At 39.1% G+C, this 23,628-nt stretch overlaps 1 protein-coding gene across 2 annotated transcripts in view; it reads left to right on the top strand.

Annotated features, from left to right (window-relative positions):
- oclnb (occludin b) overlaps positions 1–19,642 on the top strand; it is a 33,896-nt gene extending 14,254 nt beyond the window's left edge. For both annotated transcript variants that reach the window (XM_060836276.1, XM_060836285.1), the window contains exons 5-9: positions 12,494–12,630; positions 13,347–13,556; positions 13,654–13,822; positions 16,286–16,327; positions 18,468–19,642. In XM_060836276.1, the coding sequence (XP_060692259.1) occupies positions 12,494–12,630; positions 13,347–13,556; positions 13,654–13,822; positions 16,286–16,327; positions 18,468–18,569 (660 nt within the window). In that variant the 3' untranslated portion in view covers positions 18,570–19,642. The remainder of the gene's footprint in view (positions 1–12,493; positions 12,631–13,346; positions 13,557–13,653; positions 13,823–16,285; positions 16,328–18,467) is intronic.
- Positions 19,643–23,628: the final 3,986 nt, after the last annotated feature.

Below are 23,628 nucleotides of genomic sequence, written 5' to 3'. Positions count from 1 at the left end.
GTGGTTGTGATCTATATGGACTTCTCCCTATGGGAGACTTGTTAGCAAGGTTAGATCTCATGGAGTACAAGGAGAACAATCCATTTGGATACAGAACTGGCTCAAAGGTAGAAGACAGAAGGTGGTGGTGGAGGATTGCTTTTCAGACTGGAGGCCAGTGACCAGTGGAGTGCTACAAAGATCGGTGCTGGGTCCACTACTTTTCATCATTTACATAAATGATTTTGATGTGAGCATAAGAGGTATAGTTAATAAGCTTGCAGGTGACACCAAAATTGGAGGTGTAGTGGACAGCGAATAGGGTTACCTCCGATTACAACAGGATCTTGATCAGATGGGCCAATGGGCTGAATAGTGGCAGATGGAGTTTAATTTAGACAAATGCGAGGCTGCATTTTGGAAAAGCAAATCTTCTCAGCAGTTATACACTTAATGGTAAGGTCCTAGGGAGTGTTGCTGAACAAAGAGACCTTGGAGTACAGGTTCATAGTTCACGATCCTGTATACTTTCAAGGAAGAAGTGTTTTTGTATGTTTTCCTTTATTAGTCAGCGCATTGAGTGTAGGAATAGAGTGTGGTGCTGGAAAAGCACAGCAGGTCAGGCAGCATCCGTGGAGCAGGAAAATCGACATTTCGGGCAAATGTCCTTCATCAGGAATCTGCCTTTGTTAGCCATTCTTGATGAAGGGCTTTTGCCCGAAAAAGTCGATTCTGCTCCTCCTCAGATGCTGCCTGACCTGCTGTGCTTTTCCAGCACCACACTCTCGATTCTAATCTCCAGCATCTGCAGTCCTCACTTTTGACTCATTTGGTACAGGAGTTGGGAGGTCATGCTGTGGCTGCTATTGGAATATTGTGTGCTATTTTAATCTCTTTCCTATCAGAAAGATGTTGTAAATCTTTTCTGAACCCTTTCAAGTTTCACAAGGATGTTGCCAGAGTTGGAGAATTTGAGCTGTAGGGAGAAGCTGAATAGGCTGGGGCTGTTCTCCCCAGAGTGTCAGAGGCTGAGGGGTGATCTTGTAGAGGTTTATAAAATCATGAGGTGCATGGATAAGGTAGATAGACAGGGTCTTTTCCTGGGGGGGGGGGGGGGTTCAGAACTAGAGGGCATAGATTCATGGTAAGGGAGAAAAGATCTAAAAGGGACCTACGGGGCAACTTTTCATGTAGAGGGTGGTGTGTGTCTGGAATGAGCTGCCAGAGGAAGTGGGTGGAGGCTGGTACAATTGCAGCATTTAATAGGTATCTGGATGAGTATATGAATTGGAAGGGTTTCGAGCTATATGAGCCAAGTGTTGGCAAATGGGACTAGATTAGGTTAGGATATCTGGGCAGCATGGACGAGCTGGACCGAGGGGGCTGTTTCTGCGTTGTACATCTCTCTGACTATATACTTCAGATTTGAAGACGTGTTGACAAAAAGGTCTGTGGAATGTCCCAATAAGGCATTTTTCTGTTGCAATCCCATGCTTGTGGAAATCTTGGGTCATCTATTTTACACATTAAATGCAATGTTTTAAAGTACCTGCATTAACTCAACTCATTGAAACATCTGTTCACATTTCTTTCACTTCCCACTTTCAATTTTATTTTAGTTCTCAACAAGACTTGTGAATATAGTCGAAATGAAGTTGTAAAAGTATAACAAAATAAGTCAGCTCATGCAGGCCATGTTTCACTTGGTATTTTTGCATCAAACGGACATATATGTTGAATCGATAATTCAGACAACATTTTTTTCCCTTGATGACATAATCCTAACTCCATCATCATTCCTCCCAGTCTACTCCATTTGAATCTTGTTACAGTATTCTGGTTTCTGCACACTTCCCTCTCTGTCTGTCTGTTATAAATACCGCAATACTATCTTCTGTGAGTGCAATGTAATATTTTGTAATATTCTTTGTTATTTCACTATGGTATTTAATGTAGTCAGTCATGCTATTGTGTTGCCTATTGCTCCTCTGGCTTATGTTGATAGGACTGTCCTTGCATGTGTCCTACAATCTGTGCTTTTCTAGTACATGTGACACACTTTGTAGCCAAAGTTCCACCTTCTCTTCATTTACTGATTTGCATATTGCCCTTGAGCAACTTTATCTGAACGTATGGAGTAAGTTGATTATCTGTCTGAAGATGATGCACCAGATGAATCACCTCCCTGCAGGGCACGCTTACCTCTGTTATCAACCTTTCTGTCCAGTTGAAGGTGAGGCAGAATGTATTCTGATCAAACACTGTGCAGAATAAAACTTTGTTAAATTTGTCAAGAATCCCCATTTATCATGTCACTAATTCCAACTTGCTCCTTCAGATAGCAAATGGTCCTGTTTAAAATAAATCCGTCTTGAGATAATGATATCATTGGCAAGATCAGCATTTATTACCCATCTCTGATTGCCCTTGAGAAGGTGGTGATGAGCTGCTACCTTGTACCGCTACAGTCCTTGTGCTATCGATAGACCTGCAATGCTGATACAGAGGAAGATGCAGGATATTGCGCCAGTGACCGTGAGGAACAGTGATATGTTTTCAAGTCAGGGTGGGGAATGGCTTGGAGGGGAACTTGCAGATAGTGGTGTTCCCATGTATCTGCTTCTCTTGTCCTTCTAAATAGAAGTGGCCATTCATTTGGCTAGATACTGTCTAAGGATCTTTGAATTTCTGCTGTGCATCTTGTAGATGGCAGTCACTACCGTGCATTGGTGATGGAGGGAGTGAATGTTTGTGGATGCGGTACCGATCAAGTGGGTTGCTTTGTCTTGAATTATGTCAAGTGTTTTGAGCATTGTTGGAGCTGCACTCATCTGGGCAAGTGGTGAGTTTCCATCACACTCCTGACTTCAGCCTTGTAGATGGAGGACCGGGTTTGGGGAGTGAGGAGATACTAGGTGCAGGACTCCTTGTCTCTGATCTGCTCTTCTAGACACAGTATTTCTGTGGCCGGTCCATTGCAGTTTTTGGTTGATGGTAACTCCCAGAATGTTGATTTGGGGATTCTGTAATGTAATGCCATTGAATGTCAAGGATTTGGGTTGGACCGAAGGGTCTGTTTCCATGCTGTACATCTCTCTGACTCTCTCTGATTGATGCTCAGATTGTCTCATGCTAGAGATGGTCATTGGTCACTCTTGCTAAGACAGAAATCTGTAGTTTGTACTTAGCTCAAAATCTTTGCCCCTTCTATTCATTCCTGTAATTCTTCCCTTCTGTGTATGACCTCGCCCTCATTTTTCACTTCATTTTATTAATTTATCAATGATATTTTGGTCAAAGACAACACTCTCAAACAAAAACTAACAAACTTAAAAGACCCTGTACAACCCATGGACAAAACCAACGTCATATATAAAATTCCATGCAAGGACTGCCACAAACACTACGTACGACAGACAAGAAGAAAGTTAGCCACCAGGATACACGAACACCAGCTAGCCACAAAAAGACACGACCCCCTCTCCCTCATAGCCCTACACTTGGATGAAAAAAAACACCATCTCGACTGGGACAACACATCTATCCTGTGACAGGCTAAGCAAAGACATGCCAGAGAATTCCTAGAGGCCTGGCACTCCAACCACAATGCTATAAACAAACACATAGATCTAGATGCCATCTATCAACCCCTCAGAAAACTAACAGGAAATGACATCACCACAAACTCCGGGAACCCCATCCAGGGGAAAGATATAAATAGAAAGCAGGAGACAACAGCTTCGCTTCACTTGGAGGTCGCCACTGATGATGTTACCTAGTCAGGTAATGAAATATCTGGATATCAAACCTACACCCTAAACCTCAACCTGAGCTACAAACCTTCACAAACCTTGCGAAAGCACAGTAGGTCAGACAGTGTCCGAGGAGCAGGAAAATCAATGATTCAGGTTGAAATTCTTTGTCAAGACCTTGACTTTCCTGCTTCTTGGATATTTTCTGACCTGCTTTACTTTCCCAGCTCCACATCTATTGACTCTTACTTCCAGTATCTGCAGTCCTCACTGTCTCCTCATTAGTATGTGAGTTGGAAATGAACCGCTTTTGCTGATTTTTAAGCAAATTAAAAGGCAGAATTAACTTGCCAGCTTCTCCTCTGTTCCACGTTCTGGTGTGAGAGAGAAGTACTTGGGAGGAAAAGAAATATAATTATCAATTGATGTAAAGTTTTATTTTAATATCCAGTTTCCAGTGTGTCTTCAGCATGTGACAGTGCACACTATATGACAGTACATATAGAAGACTGACTTCAAGTATTTGTTTGAAAAAAACATTTAAATTACTATTTGATCATGGCAACTTGGTGATTGTTTCTTCCCAACAAAGAAGGACAGGAATTTCCTGCTGATTGAAGCCATTTTCAATTCTCAGCCAACTGCAATTTTAAAACCGATCTGAAATGGCTGCTGATGGCATTTCCAAACACTTGGAAGGAAAACTAGAGGAACTGGTTTTGTAGACTATAGCTGGACGCAATACTAAGGTTTGAAACCAGCATGTTGAAAGGAAATTTGTAATTGCTAGTGACCCCCATCTGTGCTTGTTTAAGAAATTGCTCTGTGCTACTTATTCCTACTCAATTGTATTTGCAAGGAGCTGTAATGTTGCTAAATATGAATGTATTTAAGCAAAAAATGGTAATTAAAATCAGGAAATGCATGGTATGCAGCAGTTCAGGAAGTATCTGTGAACACAGGGAGGTAGAGTTAATGTTTCAGGTTTCAAAAGCAACATCCGGATCATTGGAGGCTGGACATACCAGAATGATGTCCATTATGAACCCACTAAGTCCTGATTCCCTGGCTACAAGTTAATTGTCTTGGAAATTGATACTTCTGAGCAATTACCCCTCTAACTTGTTTCCATCTCCTGGCTTTGAGTAAGAGATTTCAAAGGGTTCTGACTGACTTACCTTAGGTAGCTAAGAAGAGATAGAGGGATAAAAAGCTTCTCTTAATCCTGACAAAGTTTAAAGTGCTCCCCCCCCATCACTCATACCGACTCTCTGATCACTCGCACTGATTCCACACTTGATTTTGATTACACCCCCAACACCTGACCCTGCCCACCCATGCACCTGACATTTAACACCCCCACCCAACCATTAGCCACTTAGCCAGTCTCCATAGTGATAGAGACATACAGGACATCCCACTTAGAAGTTTCACCATAAAGGTCACTGGCAGGAAAAGTATGTGATGGGATTGCCATGGGTGGATTTGTCCTGATTGTAATCAAAACATGAGTTATTATTTTTCAGTCTGTGGAGTGGTTTATGTCATTTTAAATGTTTAGTATAGCTTTCCAAGCAATTGATAGCCTTGCTGAATCAATTACATCTTAGAACTATTGGAAATCCCCATATGAGGGGAATGTAAAACTGCATTTGCAATGGCTAATGTAACACCTCTGTTTACAAGGGGAGGGAGACTGAGACAGGAAATTGCAGTTCAGTAAGCCTGACCTTGGTCATTGGTAAGATTTTAGATTTCATTCTTAAGGATTAGATTGCGGAGCTGTTGTAAATGCATGGTTAAATAGGGCTGAGTCAGCATGGCTTCATAAAGGGGAGGTCATGCCCGACAAATCTGTTAGAATTCTTCAAGGTGTTAATGAGCAAGTTAGACATCTCTAGGAAAAATAGGGTTGTTATGGTAGGGGATTTAAACTTTCCAAACATAGACAGGGACTGCCATAGTGTTAAGTGTGTACAAGAAAAGTTTCTGATTCAGTTTGTGGATGTACTTACTAGAGAAGGTGCAAAACTTGACCTACTCTTGGGAAATAAGACAGGGCAGGTGACTGAGGTATCAGTGGGGGAGCACTTTGGGGGCAGTGACCACAATTCTATTAGATTTAAAACAATGATGTAAAAGGATAAACCAGATCTAACAATTGAAGTTCTAAGTTGGAGGAAGGTTAATTTTGACAGTATTGGGCAAGAACGTTCAAAAACTGATTGAGGGCAAATGTTCACTGGAAAATAGGAAGCCTTCAGAAATGAAATAATGAGAGTCCAGAGACAGCATACTCCTGTTATGGTGAAAGGAAAGGCTAGAAGGTATAGGGAATGCTGGATGACTAAAGAAATTGAGGGTTTGGTTAAGAAAAAGAAGGAAGCACATGTCAGGTATAGATAGGATAGATCTGGTGAATCCTTAGAGTATCAAGTCAGTAGGAGTATACTTAAGAGGGAAATCAGGAATGGCACATAGGGTTAAAGAAATCCAAAGGGTTTTTACAAATACATTAAGGACAAAAGGGTAACTAGGGAGAGAACAGGGCCCCTCAAAGATCAGCAAGATAGCCTTTGTGTGGAGCGGCAGGAGTTGGGGAGATATTAAATGAGTATTTTGCATCAGTGTTTATTGTGGAGAAGGAGATGGAAGATATAGACTGTCGGGAAATAGATGGTGACACCTTGAAAATAATCTATATTATAGAGGAGGAACTGCTGGATGCCTTGAAACACATAAAAGTGGATATATCCCTAGGACGTGATCAGGTGTACTTAGCTGAGGGGTATGAAAGCATAATACCATCATGATAGATGAGTGAATGTGTTGTGAAGAAGATTAGGGATTTGTAGATGAATATAGATTGAGTAACTGGACAAGATTTTGGCAGATGGAGCATAATGTAGTAAAATATAAAGTTGCTCAACTTGGCAGAAAGAAAATGTAGAACATTACTTAAATGGATAACAACTGCAGAACTGCAAGATAGAGGAAATAAGCAGTTCTGATGCATGAGTCACAGAACATTAGTTTTTGGATACAGTCATAATTGAGTACATATGTCAGTAATATTCTTTATAATGGAAGGGCTTGAATACAAAAATAAGGAGGTTATGCTTCAGTTATATGGGGCATTGTGAGACCACATCTTGAAATACTGTGTCTAGGTTTGGTCTCCTTATTTAAGCAAGGATGTAAACGTTTCGGAAGTAGTTCAGTGGAGGATTACCAAATTGACATCTGGAACAACTGGGTTGTTTTATGTGGATAGGTTGGACAGGCTAGGCTTGTTTCCACTGGTGTTTAGAAGAACAAAGGGAAACTCCAAGTGCATATATGAAATTCTGCATGATCTTGCCAAGGTGAATATGTGAAAGAGTATTTCTTCTAGTGGATCTGTCCAGTGCTCTGGAGCAGTATTTAACATCAGGGCAGAGATGAGAATTTTGTATTCTAATGATTTGTTAACTTTGAAGCTCTTTGGCTTAGAAAATAATGGAAATATTTTAAATATTTTAAGAGTTTTGTTCAGCAAGGGTGGCAAAGACTATTGCGTGTAGATGGGAATATGGAATTCAAAATAGCTGAGCTGTGATTTTGTTAAATGGTGTAGCGAGCTTGAACAGCAAGATGGCTGACTTTTGCCCCTATTTGATATGTTTGTATTCTCAGCTGTATTATTCTGTCACCAGTCTAAAATGAATTTATTCCTGGCGTCCTTTCTAATATTTATCTCTCCATCTATCTTCCAAGAGAAGATTATATGTTCATTATTGGCATTTTGGGGCACTTGCGGTGTGTGAATTGGCTGCAGTGTTTCCAGTATTACAATAGTAACTACACTTAAGATGCTTTCTTGGCTGTAAAGGATTTAATGTATGTAATGTCCGTGTGTGAAAGATCTTTTGTCCTCACCTGGTCTGCTTTAAATGTGACTCCAACCCTGTTCAAAATCTTAACTGCCCTCTGAAATGGCCTATTAAATCAAAGGGTAATTAGGAATGGTCAATAGCTGTTGGCTTTGGCAGTGTGCCCACCAATGCTCCTGTCAAGTTTTATTTCTTGACCACTGACCTCCAGGACAATGCACGTGAAACTAGAAGTCACCATCTTGGCACACCAACCATGCTGGTGTGTGTAGAATCTGAGCAACTATGTTCTTTAGGATACACTGATGCTGATATCCCATGAAAGAATGAAAACCAATAACTTCTCCTTTTCATAAACTTAAGAGAATGAAAACCCAGTCTATCTAATAGAGAGAATCCTTCCATCCCAGAAATTAGTTTGGTAGACATTTGTTGCATTTCCTCTCTGGCCATTGTACCTTTTTGTTGTTAAGTACACCAAACTTACCAGTCCCGAAAAAGAAGAGGCCTGTAATTTATAAGATGTAAGTCCTCGAGGTTACAAAAACACATGGGTATAATGTATGAGTTTCTTATTATGCTTGTATACGGTTGAAACATTAATTATGGATGAATCCTGAAAGAAAATGACTTAAAAATTGTCACAAAGCACCGTAAGCTTTTGGAAGGAAGAATTTAAAATGCAATTGACATTCCCTTTGCTCCTTCTGTCCATTATGTCTGTGCATCCTGTCCCTTCCACCAACCAGAAAAGAATGGTTACGCTACATGGCATTACCCCAAGCAATTGTACTTGCAGTTCACGTTACTGAAATTCTAATCTCCTGACAGGGTGGTATGGAAAAGAGCTTGGTGTCACCTAACCATGAGTTCTCAATTACTTCCCCACATATTTTTTTCAACCCATATCTAAGGAAGGATGTGCTGATCTTGGATGGGGTCCAGGGGAGGTTTAAAATGTTGCTGGGGATGAAGAGCTTGTCATATGAGGAAGGGTTGAGAACTCTGGGTCTGTACATGATGGAGTTCAGAAGGATGATGGATGAGGGTGTAGTCTGACTGAAACTTACAGGATACTGAACAACCTGGATCGAGTGAATGTGGAGAAGATGTTTCCACTAGTCGGAGAGATTAGGAATTGGTGACCCAGCCTCAGGGTGAAGTCTGAACACTTCAGAACTGACATGAGGAGGAATTTCTTCAGGTAGGGAGTGGTGTCTCTGTGCAACTTGTTGCAGAAGGCTGTTGCGGCCAAATCATTCAGTCTCTTTAAATAGGTTCTTGATTAATAACAATATTAGGTGTTATGGGGAAGGGCAGAAGAATGGAGTTGAGAAACATTTCAGCCATGATTGAATGTCAGAGCAGACTTGATAGACCAAATGACCTCATTCTGCACACACCACTTCCAGTCTAACCTCTGGTACCCTGTAGGTGATAGTGTATTCTTGTGAAAGAGATGATTCCTAACTCCAGTCTGGTTTTAAATCAGGATTGTAGAAAGTTCTGAAGCCCATTGATTGTTTCGGTTGTGTATGCATGTACACATTTGTGCATTTAAATTAAAAAAATGTTATTGAGAAACTTTACAAAATATTAAAATTACAAAAATATGAAAATATAACATTATAACAATAACAACATTAAACAATAAACCGACTACTATACTACTGTACAAAAGAACTCTCATCTACACTCATTACACCTCAATAAATAAATACCGCTGCTCAGCATAACAAGACCTCAACACTCAACCTTTTGAGAACATCAATTATTAAAGTCACGTTTGCTCAAAATTCTTCATCTCAGGTCGTTAAGCTTATTAAATCAAACCACCATGGCTGGACAAAAGCCCTAATTAAAATGGCAGACAGATCTGCTTCCAAATCATTCAAAAAGGGCTGCTATGTCTTAAAAGAAATTCTGTTTTCTGGGGCACCATATTTGTAACAAAGTACAAAGGAATGTGTTTACCTTCTGCCACCCTGACAGGGGTTTTTCTGACATCCAGCACATCAGAATGTTCTTCCTTGCACATAAATTGAGGATGCTAAAAAGCTTTCACCCACATACATTTAATGGAGATAACTTTGGCAAACCCAGGAGAAGGGAAACCGGGTCCACCTTGACTTTGGTCCCCAAGAGCGCCTCTATTACTCCTGCCACAGCACTGCGATGTATACGGAGGCTGTGGCAGCACCACATTCAGTGAATGAGGGTATCTGTATTTATTTTACGTTTGGGGCACATTTAAGGCACACCCTGCTTAAATTTTGCAAGACCATCTGGGGCCAGATGGGCTCTATCAAGAATCTTTAACTGCATAGCATATAGAAATCATCCTAACACTCTTACAATGTCCTCCCGAGTTTCCGGAGTGAGCTCCATCCCTGACACACTCTCCCAGACCTCCTGTAATCACTCAATGTCACCCGAGGAACCTCCCCGCAACAAATGATAGAGAGCACTCACTGAAAGAGTGCTCTTAGCCTGAAGCACCCTTTTCTCGGGATCCCTTAATAACACTGTCAGAAATATAGTCTCTTTTTGGATAAAATCTCTGGTTTGAAAAAAATAGAAGACGTCCCAGCTCAATAATCCATACTTAAGTTTTTTGATCAAATAACATTAATGTTTCATCTTCAAACAGGTCATCCAAACGATAGACTCCCCTATCCGCCCAGGACTTAAACCTGGGATTCATTGTCCCTGGCTAGAAACCAGGCATACCAACTATGGCAGTATGGAAAGATGTTTTAGACATATTACCCTCGATCTGTCTCATTGCCCTCCCACGCTTTTACAGTGTTAATAACTATTGGATTGCGGCAATGTTCTGCAACTATCTTCATTTGTCTAGAAACAACAGAGCATTAAGAGGGCAGTTTGCCTGGGAGACCTCAATGTCCAACCATATCGAAGCAGAGTCCTCACAGGCCCAATCACTCTCAAAAGGTAAAAGGGAGCTCAATTGATATCTTCTGACATCCGGGAGATCCACTCCTCCGAACCCCGGGACATTTGCAATTTTGTAAGCTTGATAAGAAGCTGCTTATGGTACCAAATAGAAGAACTAAACCAACCATTTAATTTCTGAAATGTTTGTCCAGGAAAAAGCAAGGGAAGCATCCGCAGAGGATATAATAAATGAGGAAGAATATTCATTTCAATCAGAGCAACTCCACTGAGCCATGATGTTGGAAGGCTCCCCCCCCCCCCCCCCCCCGTCTTTGAAGGTCTTGTTTAATCTTGTCAAAGAAATGAACAAAATTAGGTTTGAATAACTGATCAAAAGTAGAGGTAACAGAGAGGCGCAAGTAAAGAAAGGCTCCCTGTGCCCACTTAAAGGGGAACCCACCTTCAATGTCCGGTATTCCCCTGAAACTCTTATAGGTATTGTGACCTGAGAAAAACCCAAATGAATTAATACATTGTATCAACTGGGACACCAAAACTGCCGAACTCAAAAGAAAAATGAGAACATTCTCCGCATATAATGTGATCTTATGCATGTTTGACCCGACCTTTGGGGCAGCTATATAGGGTCCCAATGAATGGCCTCTGCCAGCGGCTTAATTGCCAAATTGAAGAGCTAAGGTGAGAGGGGACAGCCTTGCCAACTGCCCCTATCAATGTTAAAATTATCAGACTTTATACCATTAATGAGAACTGCCGCCAGAGGATCAGTGTAAAGGACCTTTACCCATCTAGTAAACATTTCACTCAGGCCAAACCGCTCCAGGATATAAAAAAAGATACAGCCATAGTTCACTGAGCAGCAGTGATTCCCTCACTACTTCATGCTCTGATAATGGGCACCTCAAAGCAGTTCAATTGCAACAACCTCTCCCAAAACAACTTGCACAGCATGGCGATATTAATCATTCAAAACCAGCTCTGCCAGCCAAGACATGTAAATTGGATATCTGAAACTAGACTCCCAAAGCAACGTTTTTGCTGTGAACGTGGTCATGGCACAGTCTCCTCGGAAGACAGCAAAATGCTTTCTGGTGTCCTCAAAGCATCTCCTCTAAAAAACTAGAACATACCCACTGAACTATGGGAGACTACCTTGTAACAAACCAAAATAGAAAAGGCTCATCCAGAAAGATATCAAATAGGTGGAGAGACTTTGTTGGGAATGTGCAGGAGGAGGACACTTGAGACTTTGGAATGGGTACATATACTTCTGAACAACCCATCTGCCAAAACGGACATTATCAGACCACATCCTGTTTTCTCCATTGGGCTCACTGTTTGGCCCATTCAGTGAACCATCTTCTGGTGTAAGAAGATGCTTTTTGTGTGCACATTTGTACAGGGGGTACCCGATGTTTGAACCTTGTACTTATAAACATGATCCCATTCAGAGGTATAATTTTAAAAATCCCAACATATGAATGTTTCCTGTACCATTTTTTGTTGTTCTGACTTGCATACAAAGCAACTTGTGAATGGTCTCAAGTATGAAACCCATTTGCAATTCGGAGACGGTCTCTATATAAATTATCCCAGTTCTTCATTTCAGTGGAGCACAATTTAGTAAAAGGAGAGAATAAAGATGATGAGCTGCATTCTAAGGGCAAACAAGAAGTGTCTACTATTTTAAAGGAAAGCATATTTAATTTGTGGTCCACTGATTAATATTGTGGTTGGAGTATAGATAAAAATATTCTGCTTATTTCTCAAATCTGGGCAGTCAGTTGTGGCAGGCTGCTGTAGGTGGTGGGAAGCAAGTGGTGATTATTTGTCCAGCAATGCAGTAGTGGTGCCAAGTGATCAAAAATAAGTTGTGATCAAGGAAATACTAAATATAAAAGAACTTAAATGTTGTATAAATATCAAAATAGTCACATTTTAATGTGACATTTACTTTCCTTTCCATTCAAGGTGAACAATGTGTCTGGGGTTCCTGAAGAATTAGTAGAAGAAGGATACCCGTATAAACCTAATGGTTCACTCAATGGTGCAAACTATGAGCCCGATGGAGATACAAGGGCCTGGTCTGATAATGTCCGACCAGCACAGTAAGTACAGAATGCTTCAGTTTCCTTGGTTAATATTACAATGCAGTGCCTGTAATTTTAGTCCATTCTTTTTACATTATATTTTTACTGGCTTGCTTGTAATTTAAGAGCTCAAAAGTATAAACAAGATGATCTCATCCACTTCTCTCTTGAGTCCTGGTATTGCTAAATTATATATGTGTGTGTTTTTTTATTTATATATATATCTTGCGCTCTCGCGCTCTCTCTCGCTCTCTCTCGCTCTCTGTCTCGCTCTCGCTCTCGCTCTCTCTCCCCTGGCAACACATTAATAAACTGTTCCTTTAGAATTGTCCAAAGACATTCAGTCACTTTTTTCTTTCTTCCACCGTCTCTTGAGTACAATTAATATTGTAGTACAGTTTACTAGTAAGGTTTTGAAGCCTTGATATGGATATAGAATTATTACCCCTTTTGTGAGTCATTGTTTTCCTGAAGGCAGTGTGCATACAAAATCAAAACAGAAGTATTGGAAAACCTCAGCAGGTCTGGCAGCAGCTGTGAAGAAATAAACATCGTTCACATTTAGAGTTCGGTGAATCTAATCTGGAACAAGTTTTAGACCGAGATCATTTTGTCATCAATCCCTGTGGATCCCAAATACAATAGCATGTTGAATGCTGCAACCGATCTGCTCAAGGAAGAGAATGCTGGTTGGTGTAAATTTTGACTGGTCTGTCTTACATCCTTTCCTGCAGTGTCCCTGAAGTTTCAGTTCCACTCATGCATGAGCAGCCAGGTCAACATTCATCTAGCAGAGAGTCGGATGAAAGTAAACCATCACACAGGAGGCCGCCTAGGAAGAGGAGGCCAGGACGAGCACAAAGACCAGAGAATGAGGACTGTGACACAGACTACACAACTGGAGCAGAATCCTGTGATGAACTGGATGAAGATGATTTGGAAAGGTTCTAAAAACGTTTTTGATGCCATTTTGCCAATGAAAGAATTTATCTTCATTTCCGTGAATCAGTTGTATTAATTAATATTGAACTTCTTTTGCAGTCAATACCCACCTATCACTTCAGACCAACAGAGACAAGATTACAAGAGGGAATTCGACAATGATCATCAGCAGTACAAACGCTTACAGGCTGAAATTGATGACATTAACAAACAGTTTTCCCAGTTGGACAAGGAGATTGATGAAACTGAGGATGATGGGCAGTACCAGGTATGTTTTGAATCTATGATGGGGCATTGAAAAATATCCATAGGTACTTGAGATTTTTTTTTATATATATATGTAATAGTGTGGTACAGCTAAATTTAAGGAAGTTAATGTGTCCATACCCTCAGAATACACTCCATTTCCTGACAGAGACTAGCAAATAACATGTTCAATACTAATTTTTGAGCTGTTGCTCAGATGATTTGTGCTTTGACCTTGTGCCTCAGTCTCTATACTCTCGAGTAAGTCTGCTGTTGTACTGTACCAGAAGAGAATAGTAATTTTCTTGTCAATTCCTGTTGTTCTTGAGAGCAAGCTTTTGCTTTATACCATGATCAGCAAATACTATGAGTAACGTTTAAGTAGAGTCTTCAGAAATGCTCCTTGGGCTCACTTTATAGAAGCATCAAATTAAGGCACACCTCGCAACATACACAAACCTTTTTAATACAAAAAAAAGTCCAAGTGCTATTTATGTGGTTTGTCTTGAGTTTTCCAAACTTGGCACTAAGTTTAGGGCAGCACGATGTCTCAGTGGTTAGCACCGCTGCCTCACAGCGCCAGGGATCCGGGTTCAGTTCTTGCCTCGAGCAACTGTTGTGGAGTTTGCACATTCTCCCTGTTTCTGCGTAGGTTTCCTCCAGGTACTCTGGTTTCCTCCCACAGTCCAAAGACATGCAGGTCAGGTGTGGTCACGCTAAATTGCCCGTAGTGTTAGTCAGGGGCAAATATAGGGTAGGGGAATAGGTTTGAGTGGGTTACTCTTTGGAGGGTTGAAGTGAACTTTTGGGTCAAATGGCCTGTTTCCATACTGTGGGGAATCTAAATGTTGGTGGTATTTTAATGTGAGACCACTCCCTTTTTCTCATTTGTATTTAATTATTTAGGTCCTTGTAAGAGGTAAACTCAGTGGTATATACATAATGTGAACAATAACTGACAGAAATAGTTAATTCCAGAGAGAGGCAGAGATCTATCTATTCACTACATCTGTGTTTCATCACAAAGCATTGACAGAGGGCTTGTATATAAATGGAAGTTGTCTAAAGATGCAAATTTATTGGGATACGTGAACATTGAATGCTCAAGTAGCCATTCTTCTTCCATGCCGTTCAGTGATGGACATGGGAGAGAGGGGCATTATCACAACCAAACTCAATCACATCCATCCCTGATTTCTGTCAGGAAATGGAGTGTATTCTGAGAGTATGGAGACATTATCTTCCTTTAACTTGTTACAGTACTGTCTTTGCTACATAAACCATTGGGGGAATCCAGAGAATTCTTATACATGTTCAATTTTGTGAAACATGAACTTGAGCAGGAGTTTCACGTGGAAATCATGAGTGGAAGCTCACAATTTACACTCCATGGCTTAGCATAATAACGTAAGTATCCCCCTCCTGTCTACCATCTATAAGGCATAAGTCAGGAGTGTGATGGAATACTCCCTACTTGCCTGGATGAGTGCAGCTTCACCAACATTGAAGAAGCTTGACACTATCAAGAACAGAACAGCCCACTGATTGGCACCACATCCGTTCCCTCCACGATTGAAGCTTACTATCAGTAGTTTGTGCCAAGTACAAGATGAACTGCAGGAATTCACCAAGGCTCCTTCTATACCTTCCAAACCTATGACCATTTAGAAGAACAAGGAAATAGAAATGGGCAATAAATGTTGGCCTTGTCACGGACACTCAAAAGAAAACTTAAGAGCCAATGCCAAAGAGAAATATGAGGAAGAATAAACAGATCATAATAGAAGCGAGCAGATGTACTTCTCTAAGAATGAATAAAGAGATAAATTAGAATTTAAAAGAGTGAAAGGATAGAACTAAAGGGAATATATTTGATTGCATGTCACATTCAAAACAAAACTGTAACTGCAAGCATGAATGGAACTGAACATCGTGTAATCATTCCAGAGTCATGGCTGCAGGATGACACGGAGTGGGATCTGACTCTTGATGGGTGTAGGACATTTAGGAATCACATCCTCCCTCATTCCAGTGCATGTTTTCCAGAAGGTTTTGGGAAAATAACAATCAAAACTAGAAAATGGTGGAACATTACTTGTTAGTTTATAATAGTATTAGCATAATAGAGAGATGACCTAAGTGGAGGGAATCCAAGATATGGAAACGATTTAGGGAGAAATAAGAAATTATAAACACAAGGGGCCATTCTGGATGTGGTGGATAGAACCACAAACATAATCACACTGCACACAGTAGAGTATAATGTTCAGAATTATTATTGCTACACCTTTTTGAAAAGCTCTAATCACATTGGACTCCTGAGGCTTCTGAGGAATTCATCACATATTTTCAGGATAGCTTATTAGAACAGCACCTTCTGAAGCTGACCAGAGAGCAGTCTTTACTAAATCTGAAATTGTGCAATGAGATAGGGTGAGTTAATTATTACTGTTTGCTAATGTTGCTTTTCCACCTCTATTTTCAGATCGTTGCTGCTGAATATAATAGACTGAAAGAAGTGAAGAATGTGAGTAGTCTAAAATTTAAATGCATTATTACTTTAGATAATTCTATTACGTTGGATTTACTCTTACTCTGTACATAGAATATTCACACTTCTAGTATTTTGCTAGAACAGTATTTTAAGTATTCAGTTAATTTTCCTTGGTAAGCCTCTCCAACAAATGATTAGTTCGTAGAGGAAGCTTTGTGAGCTGGTGCTGGGTCCACTACTTTTTGTTAAATAAATGATTAGGGTGTGAATATGAAATATGGTCAGTACGTTTACAGATGACACCAAAGTTGATGGTGTAGTGGACAATGAAAAGGTTATCTCACAGTACAATAGGACTTTGATCAGATGGGCAAATGGGCTGAGGAAAGGCAGATGGAGTTCAATTTAGATAAACATGAAGTACTGCATTTTGGTAAGACAAATCAGGACAGGACTTATACACTTAATGGTAAGGTTCTAGGGTGTGTTGCTGAACAAAGAGACCTTGAAGTGCAGGTTGAAAGAGGTAGAAAAGATAGAAACAGGTAGAAAAGATAGAAGAAGATGTTTAGTATGTTTGCCTTTATTGGTCAGTGCATTAAGTACAGAAGTTGGGAGGTCATGTTGCAATTGTACTGGACATTGATTAGGCCACTTGTAATCCTGCATTGGTCTTTCTGCTGTAGGAAGGGCGTTGCCAGGATTAGAGGGTTTGAGCTGTAGGGACAGGCTGAATAGGTTGAGGCTATTTTCCAGGGACTGTTGGAGGCTGAGGGATGACATTGTAGAGGTTTATAAAATCATGATGGACAAGAATAGGGTGAATAGCAAAAGTCTTTTCCCCAAGGTAGGAGAGTCCAGAACTAGAGGGTCTAGGTTTCAGGTGAGAGGGGAAAAATTTAAAAGGGACCTAAGGGGCAAATTTTTCATGGAGAGGGTGTTGCATGTCTGGAATGAACTCCCAGAGGATGTGGTGAAGGCTGCTACAATTACAACATCTAAAAAGCATCTAAATGAGTACATGAATAGGAAGGCTTCAGGAGAATATGGGCCAAATACTGGCAAATGACATTAGATTAATTTAGGTAATTTGGTCGACATGGACAAGTTAGACTAAAGTATTGATTCCTTGTTGTACATCTTTGATTTGAGACCTTATTACCACATTCAGTCCAACTTTGTAAATCTTGTTTTGAAATCACCTGGGCAATGGAGGACGCTTCAAGTTGCTGCTCTGGAACATTTGAGACCTTTAACTACCTAATAATAATTATTCTGCCATTTCCTTTATACTACTAGTTGCCTGCTCTTACTAAGCTTGTTGTGTCAATGAAATTATTTCATAGTTAAAGATAGTGAAGATTACTATCTAATGTGAAAATGGCTAGTCATTACAATTAACAGAGATGAGGGAGATGTTATTTGTCTGTGTGCCTCTCCTATTGATGCATGTTTTCTTCCAGCTAAATGTAGTGAATTAAATTAGAGAGGGTTGCAACTTTCTGCTGCTGTGCTTCCTTAGTTCAAAGCTTCCAAAAGCAGCATTCTTGCTACTTTTTTTTTACACATTGGATTAGAAAAGTAAACAGATGACAAATATTGGAGAAGTTTTTTTAAAATAAAACCATTGCAGCTTTCCATTAGATCTCTTATTGAGAATTGTGGTAACACAATCTTCAGTAACACCATTCAGTCCAATTGATTTGATATTCAATGATGACCACTGAATATTCTTGCTGCTTAGGGTGAAGAATGTCAATGCTTTTAATAAATTTAACTTCTCTACTTTTTGTATGTCAACAAGAACTACCCAAAGCTGAGGTCAGATATTTTGTTGTTGTCTTCAACAAATTACCTTAACGAGAAATTCTCTAATTTTAAGTGTGATTGTCAGTTTGGTGGTGGCATAGGCTGTTTAGTGTTGCATATTTGCATACAAACTGAGTTGACTGCAACCAATGAAGAGATCCCATAAGAATGACCTCAATCTGTGGTAGGCAATTTTTTAATGAACATTGAACTAGATTTTAAGCATTCAGTTCGTCAATTTATATGGTTATCTGACTACTATCTAGAATATTCTAAGATTTTTGGAAGATCTTGATCATCCTCAGGTTAATTTTATTCTAACATGTTTCAGATATTCAAATATTTATTTTTCATTTTTCTTCAGTCTGCTGATTTTAGGGCAAAGAAGAAGCAATGCAAGCAACTTAAGTTGAAGTTGTCTCACATCAAGCTAATGGTCAGCAACTATGATAACCAAAGATCCTAAATGTCAATTTCTGAAGCTACTGTCAATTACTTCATGCAAAATTAAAGCTGAACATTCATTTCCTTACAGTGTGGCCATTTATTGTACCACACGAAATGTAATGCCAATTTTATGGGCCAAAACTAAACCTAATGACAAGGTTTCAAATATTTTCCTATGTTTCAAACACTTTTACTGAGGCACAATGAGAGTTTTTAAAGTTGGAACTTGATAAACCGGTGCCATAATTTTGATTTGTTGTAAGAAATTTTAATGTGAGTTGTAAATAAGGATAAATGTTCTCCTTCTGTAAAAGCTTTTGAAATGATTCTTGATACCTAGTTTTCCTAAAGCTTTGTATATTGGCTTAAATAGAACAAGTTATATTTGGATGTTCATTTGTTATATACTGTGCAATGATTGATTATTTCTTTTTGAGAGATTTGTCTTAATAATTAGGACTTGCTCTCTAACCAGGTTTCTAATGCTATTTATACATCAAAATAGCATTAATATTGTAATTAAATATGCTGAATTTGGAAAAGTGACATTATGTACCATAGACTTAGCAGTAATGCATCAAACAAGCTGTTCATTTGGGTCATTGAAAGTTGAAGCAGTTATGGTTTTACATGTATTTTTAAAATCCAAGATAATGTTGATGGTCATATGTAAAAATGCTTTAATTTATATTTTAATACAGGATAATGATTCAGGGTCTTTTTTGCAATTATAAGTAGGAGATAGATACTGATGTCACAGCTCCAGTGTTTTTGTTTTGGAAAATAGCCTACTTATATTGTACCTTCTTCACGTTAAATAACTGCAAGCAAATATGAACGCAATTTTTTTATTGTTTGAGAGATACAATATTTTGTTTCTATAAAATTCATTTTTGTTTTTAATGTTTTCATTAAAACCTTTACTGTATTTTCAAGATAATTATGGTAAACTGCAAAATGTCTTAAATGAGACCTCCAAATATTAAAAATGCAAATACACTATTTACATGTACCATTATAAATACTAAAATAAGATTTTTTTTTAAACTATTGCTAAAATGTTGGTGGCAATGTGTGTTTTTAAACATTTGTATTCCTCTATGGCTATTAAATAAATACAAAAATGGTTTAATCATAACTTTAAATTTATAATGATTTTCAACATCAGTGCTCATGCAATTTCTAATGAAGTGTCTTTGTTAGTACACAATAGTTTGTATTGTACACCACGTACCTTCAATTTTCCAAATTCTAAGCTATTTGACAGTAAGGAGCTAAATGCTAAGTAGTGGAGAGTCACAAGATAATTACAGAGCTTGATTAGAATGAATAGTTTTTAAAGGCGGAGAAGGCAGCACAAAAGCTAAGGAGCTTTGGAGAGCGAATTGGAGTAAAGATGAGTTCGGTAAAAAGTCAAAGTGAAAAGAGTAGAGCATCTTCCACAAAAAAAATCGGAAGTTGTAGGAATTTGCAAACACGGATGACAAGTGAGCTGTGTGGTATGTAGGGGTGACGATCGAAGACGAACATGTCAGGAAATCACCTGAGGTCTGCACTTCACAATAGATGCAAGATTGGACTTAGAGGAGTTGAAGATTTGTAGAGGGCGGAACCTGGAAGCAGTTGAAACCAGGCTGCAAATAATGACTGATTTCAGCTATGGTAGGCACAATGAAACTTGTGAAGCATTTTCTAATTTTTCTGTGTCCCAATGCTCACGGTCACCAAACTCTTGAGATATATCATGTTCTCACTGGTGATATCATCTGGCAGCTGTTGGCAAAGCCTTGAGTTTCCACATAAATTATGAACATGTTCAGAGAGAGGAAAGAAGCTGTGCACCACAGCTGTGAAAATTCCTTTCATATTTAAATCCAATTTTGATTTCGTTGAAATGATTTGGACAGCAATACGCTGTTTTCTTATCATTGCCTACACGGCTGCTATTGCATCCTGAACAAATTATCCTATTTATACATGATTGCTATCCAACTTCTGAAAGCATTTTCTTGAGAGGCCTGAACATTATGTTGCAACACAATAAAAATCTGTAATAAAATGTGTCTTTCATTCTGCTTTAGTTTTGCAATGCCACACATAATGCTTTTAACTTTTTTCACTAATCACTGTTGCAGAAGCAGAAAGACTCCCCATAAATGTCTTGCCCTCCATCTCAACTTAAAAGTCAAATGTCAAGCTTCATTTCTTAAGAGTAATTCAGGTTCTTTGTATAGAGGGAATTTGGGGAATAATCATTGTCATACAAAAGTTCTATTGTTAACTAGTAATTGACAGACCAATAAAGTTTGATACAAATGTGGCCTGGGATATAGTTCTGATGATTGGTTAGGACATACCTATTCTAGAAATCAACATGTACTTGCTAATTTTTTCTATGCAAAGATATATTAAGGTTTTTGATTAATAATTTGTGTCTGTCCCTCAGGGGCTGCATGTTGCTGATATTCACCAATTAGTTTCATTTAGCAAGGCTCCAGGTAGGAAAATTACAAAAGGTCTAAAACAAATTTAAATAGATTATGGTTGATCAATTATTATATGGGAAAATTTGCGTTTTGGAGGAAGAGTAAAGAAACAGAATTTAACATCAATAGACAAAGTCTGCAAAACTCTGATAAAGAGGGATCTGGGTGTACTGGCACATCAATCTCTCAAGATTTGTATTTAGGTAGAACAAATGATTGTGAAGAAAGATGGAATGTCTACATTTATTCTCCAAGGAATAAAAGTATGGACATGCTGCTACAGATGCCTAGGACTTCAGTGAGACTCTGTCTGGAATACTGTAAAAGAGTCTCCTTATATTCTAATATTAATCCATTAGAATCAGTTCAGAGAAAACTCACTCAAATGATCCATGGAATGAAGGACTTCTTTTCCAAAGGTTGGACTTCCAGCCATTGGGAGTTTTGAAGAGTAGTGTTGTGTGGTTAGCATTTCTGAAAGATTTCTACTACTGAGATTAAACTGACGTGTCATTGTTGGGTTTAGTCCTCCACCAGTTTTTGAACACAAGTGAGATTCTTGCAATTCTCAAATCATCTGGCACCAACTCTGTACCTAGGAGTGTGAGGACGATTATAGCCACTACATTCATAATTTTCTCCCTTCACAGTATCCTTAGATGCATCCCCTCTAAAATAGTCTTGAAGCACAATCAACCACTATAAACTTATACATTTTTAAGTTCTGAAGCCCATCTAGTATCTCAACCAGCTCTGTTTTTATCTGGCAGTATCATCTTCCTTTGTAATGAGATATGTGAACTACATATTTAAATACTTGAGCAATACTCTCTGCTCCAATGCAAACATCCCTTTTTAGTCTCAATCTACCCAGTTTTTTGACTACTCTTACTATATATGCTTATTAAGGAATTTGTGACTCCCTTTTATGTTCACTACGAGTCTCCTTTTACATTGCCTCTTCTGTTTCTTAGAGTCATAGCTCCTTGAAAGTGGAGTCACAGGTAGACATGAACCTTCACTCCAAGGTCTCTTTGTTCAGCAACACTCCCTAGGACCTTACCACTAAGTGTATAAATCCTGCTAAGATTTCCTTTCCCAAAATGCAGCACCTCACATTTATCTGGATTAAACTCCATCTGCCACTTCTCAGCCCATTGGCCCATTTGGTCAAGATCCAGTTGTAATCTGAGGTAACTCTCTTCGCTGTCTACTATACCTCCAATTTTGGTGTCATCTGCAAACTTACCAACTGTACCTCTTATGCTCGTATCCAAATCATTTATGTAAATGACAAAAAGTAGAGGTCCCAGCACCGATCCTTGTGGTCACAGGCCTCCAGTCTGAAAGAAAACCCTCCACCACCACCCTCTGTCTTCTACCTTTGAGCCAGTTCTGTATCCAAATGGCTAGTTTGCTTTCCCCTGAACGTTCTATGACTCAAACCTTCCAGTCTCTGTAACATTCCAACCCTCTTCCTACAGCATGGTGACCAGAATAGCACGCAGTGCTTCAAATATGGCCTTATACAGCTGTAACCTGATGTCCCAACCCCTGTACTCAATGCTCTGACAGATTAAGGCAAGCGTGCCAAACACTTTTTTTCACTACCCCATCAACCTGTGATGCCACATCCAAGGAACCATGTACCTGCAGCCCCAAGTCTCTGTTTGACAAACTCCCAAACAGGCCCAACTATTAACTGGTTTGTCTTACCAAACTGCAGCACCTCGCATTTATCTAAATTAAACTCCACCTGCCATTCCTTGACCCACTGGTATTCAAAATGATATACAGATCTGTGCTGGTATACTAATGACAACTGGACAAACTGCTTCAACAACATAAACATTTTCAGGAGTCCATCCCAGAGCCATATTAACATTTGATCTGGATAATGCCAATGCTTGGAACATTGAACCTGAAACAAGTATTTAGCTTATCATATGTGGATTCCCGAGTATATTTCATGTAAGTTAGTTAATGGGGTGTTACTTGTACTTGTATCAGTGTTAGTTTAGCAGATAATTCATGTTGTTACTCTTCATATTCTGAGAGTGTCCATATATTGTGCCAAATTGACCAAATGTATTCTTTGGGGCCTATAACTATTTGACAACCTTTTAGACTTCCTTGATATGTTTACATGCCACAGATGGAATTTTAGAAAAGTTTTTTCACATGTTCCTTGGTTGACTCTTCCTCATATACTGCTGTGGAGCATGATCGGTTTCTCTGGGCTTTTGAACTTCTTGCATATTTTAGACCAATTTTCCAGTGTAGAACCTATTTTTGTATCTCATGAAATATTGGATACAAGCTTGGCATGTTAGACAAGTCATTTAATATAAAATTTTAATATTTTATTTCCCTTTTTGATGGCTGCAATAGCTAAAATCCATAAAACCATAAGAAAAAGGACAGGAGTAGGCTGTTCAGAGCCTGCTCCGCCATTCAATAGGATCATGGCTGATCCCACATTTTTCATTTCTACTTTCCTGCATTTTCTTGTAACTCTGGATTTTCCTACTGATTAAGAACCTATCTATCTTGACCTTAAACATACACGAAACTCTGCCCCTAGCTCTCTGT

Source organism: Hemiscyllium ocellatum, chromosome 2 (genome assembly GCF_020745735.1).
Source record: "Hemiscyllium ocellatum isolate sHemOce1 chromosome 2, sHemOce1.pat.X.cur, whole genome shotgun sequence".
Classification (NCBI taxonomy): Eukaryota; Metazoa; Chordata; class Chondrichthyes; order Orectolobiformes; family Hemiscylliidae; genus Hemiscyllium; species Hemiscyllium ocellatum.
Note: the sequence above shows the minus strand (reverse complement) of the source record. Positions and strands in the feature narration are given on the sequence as shown.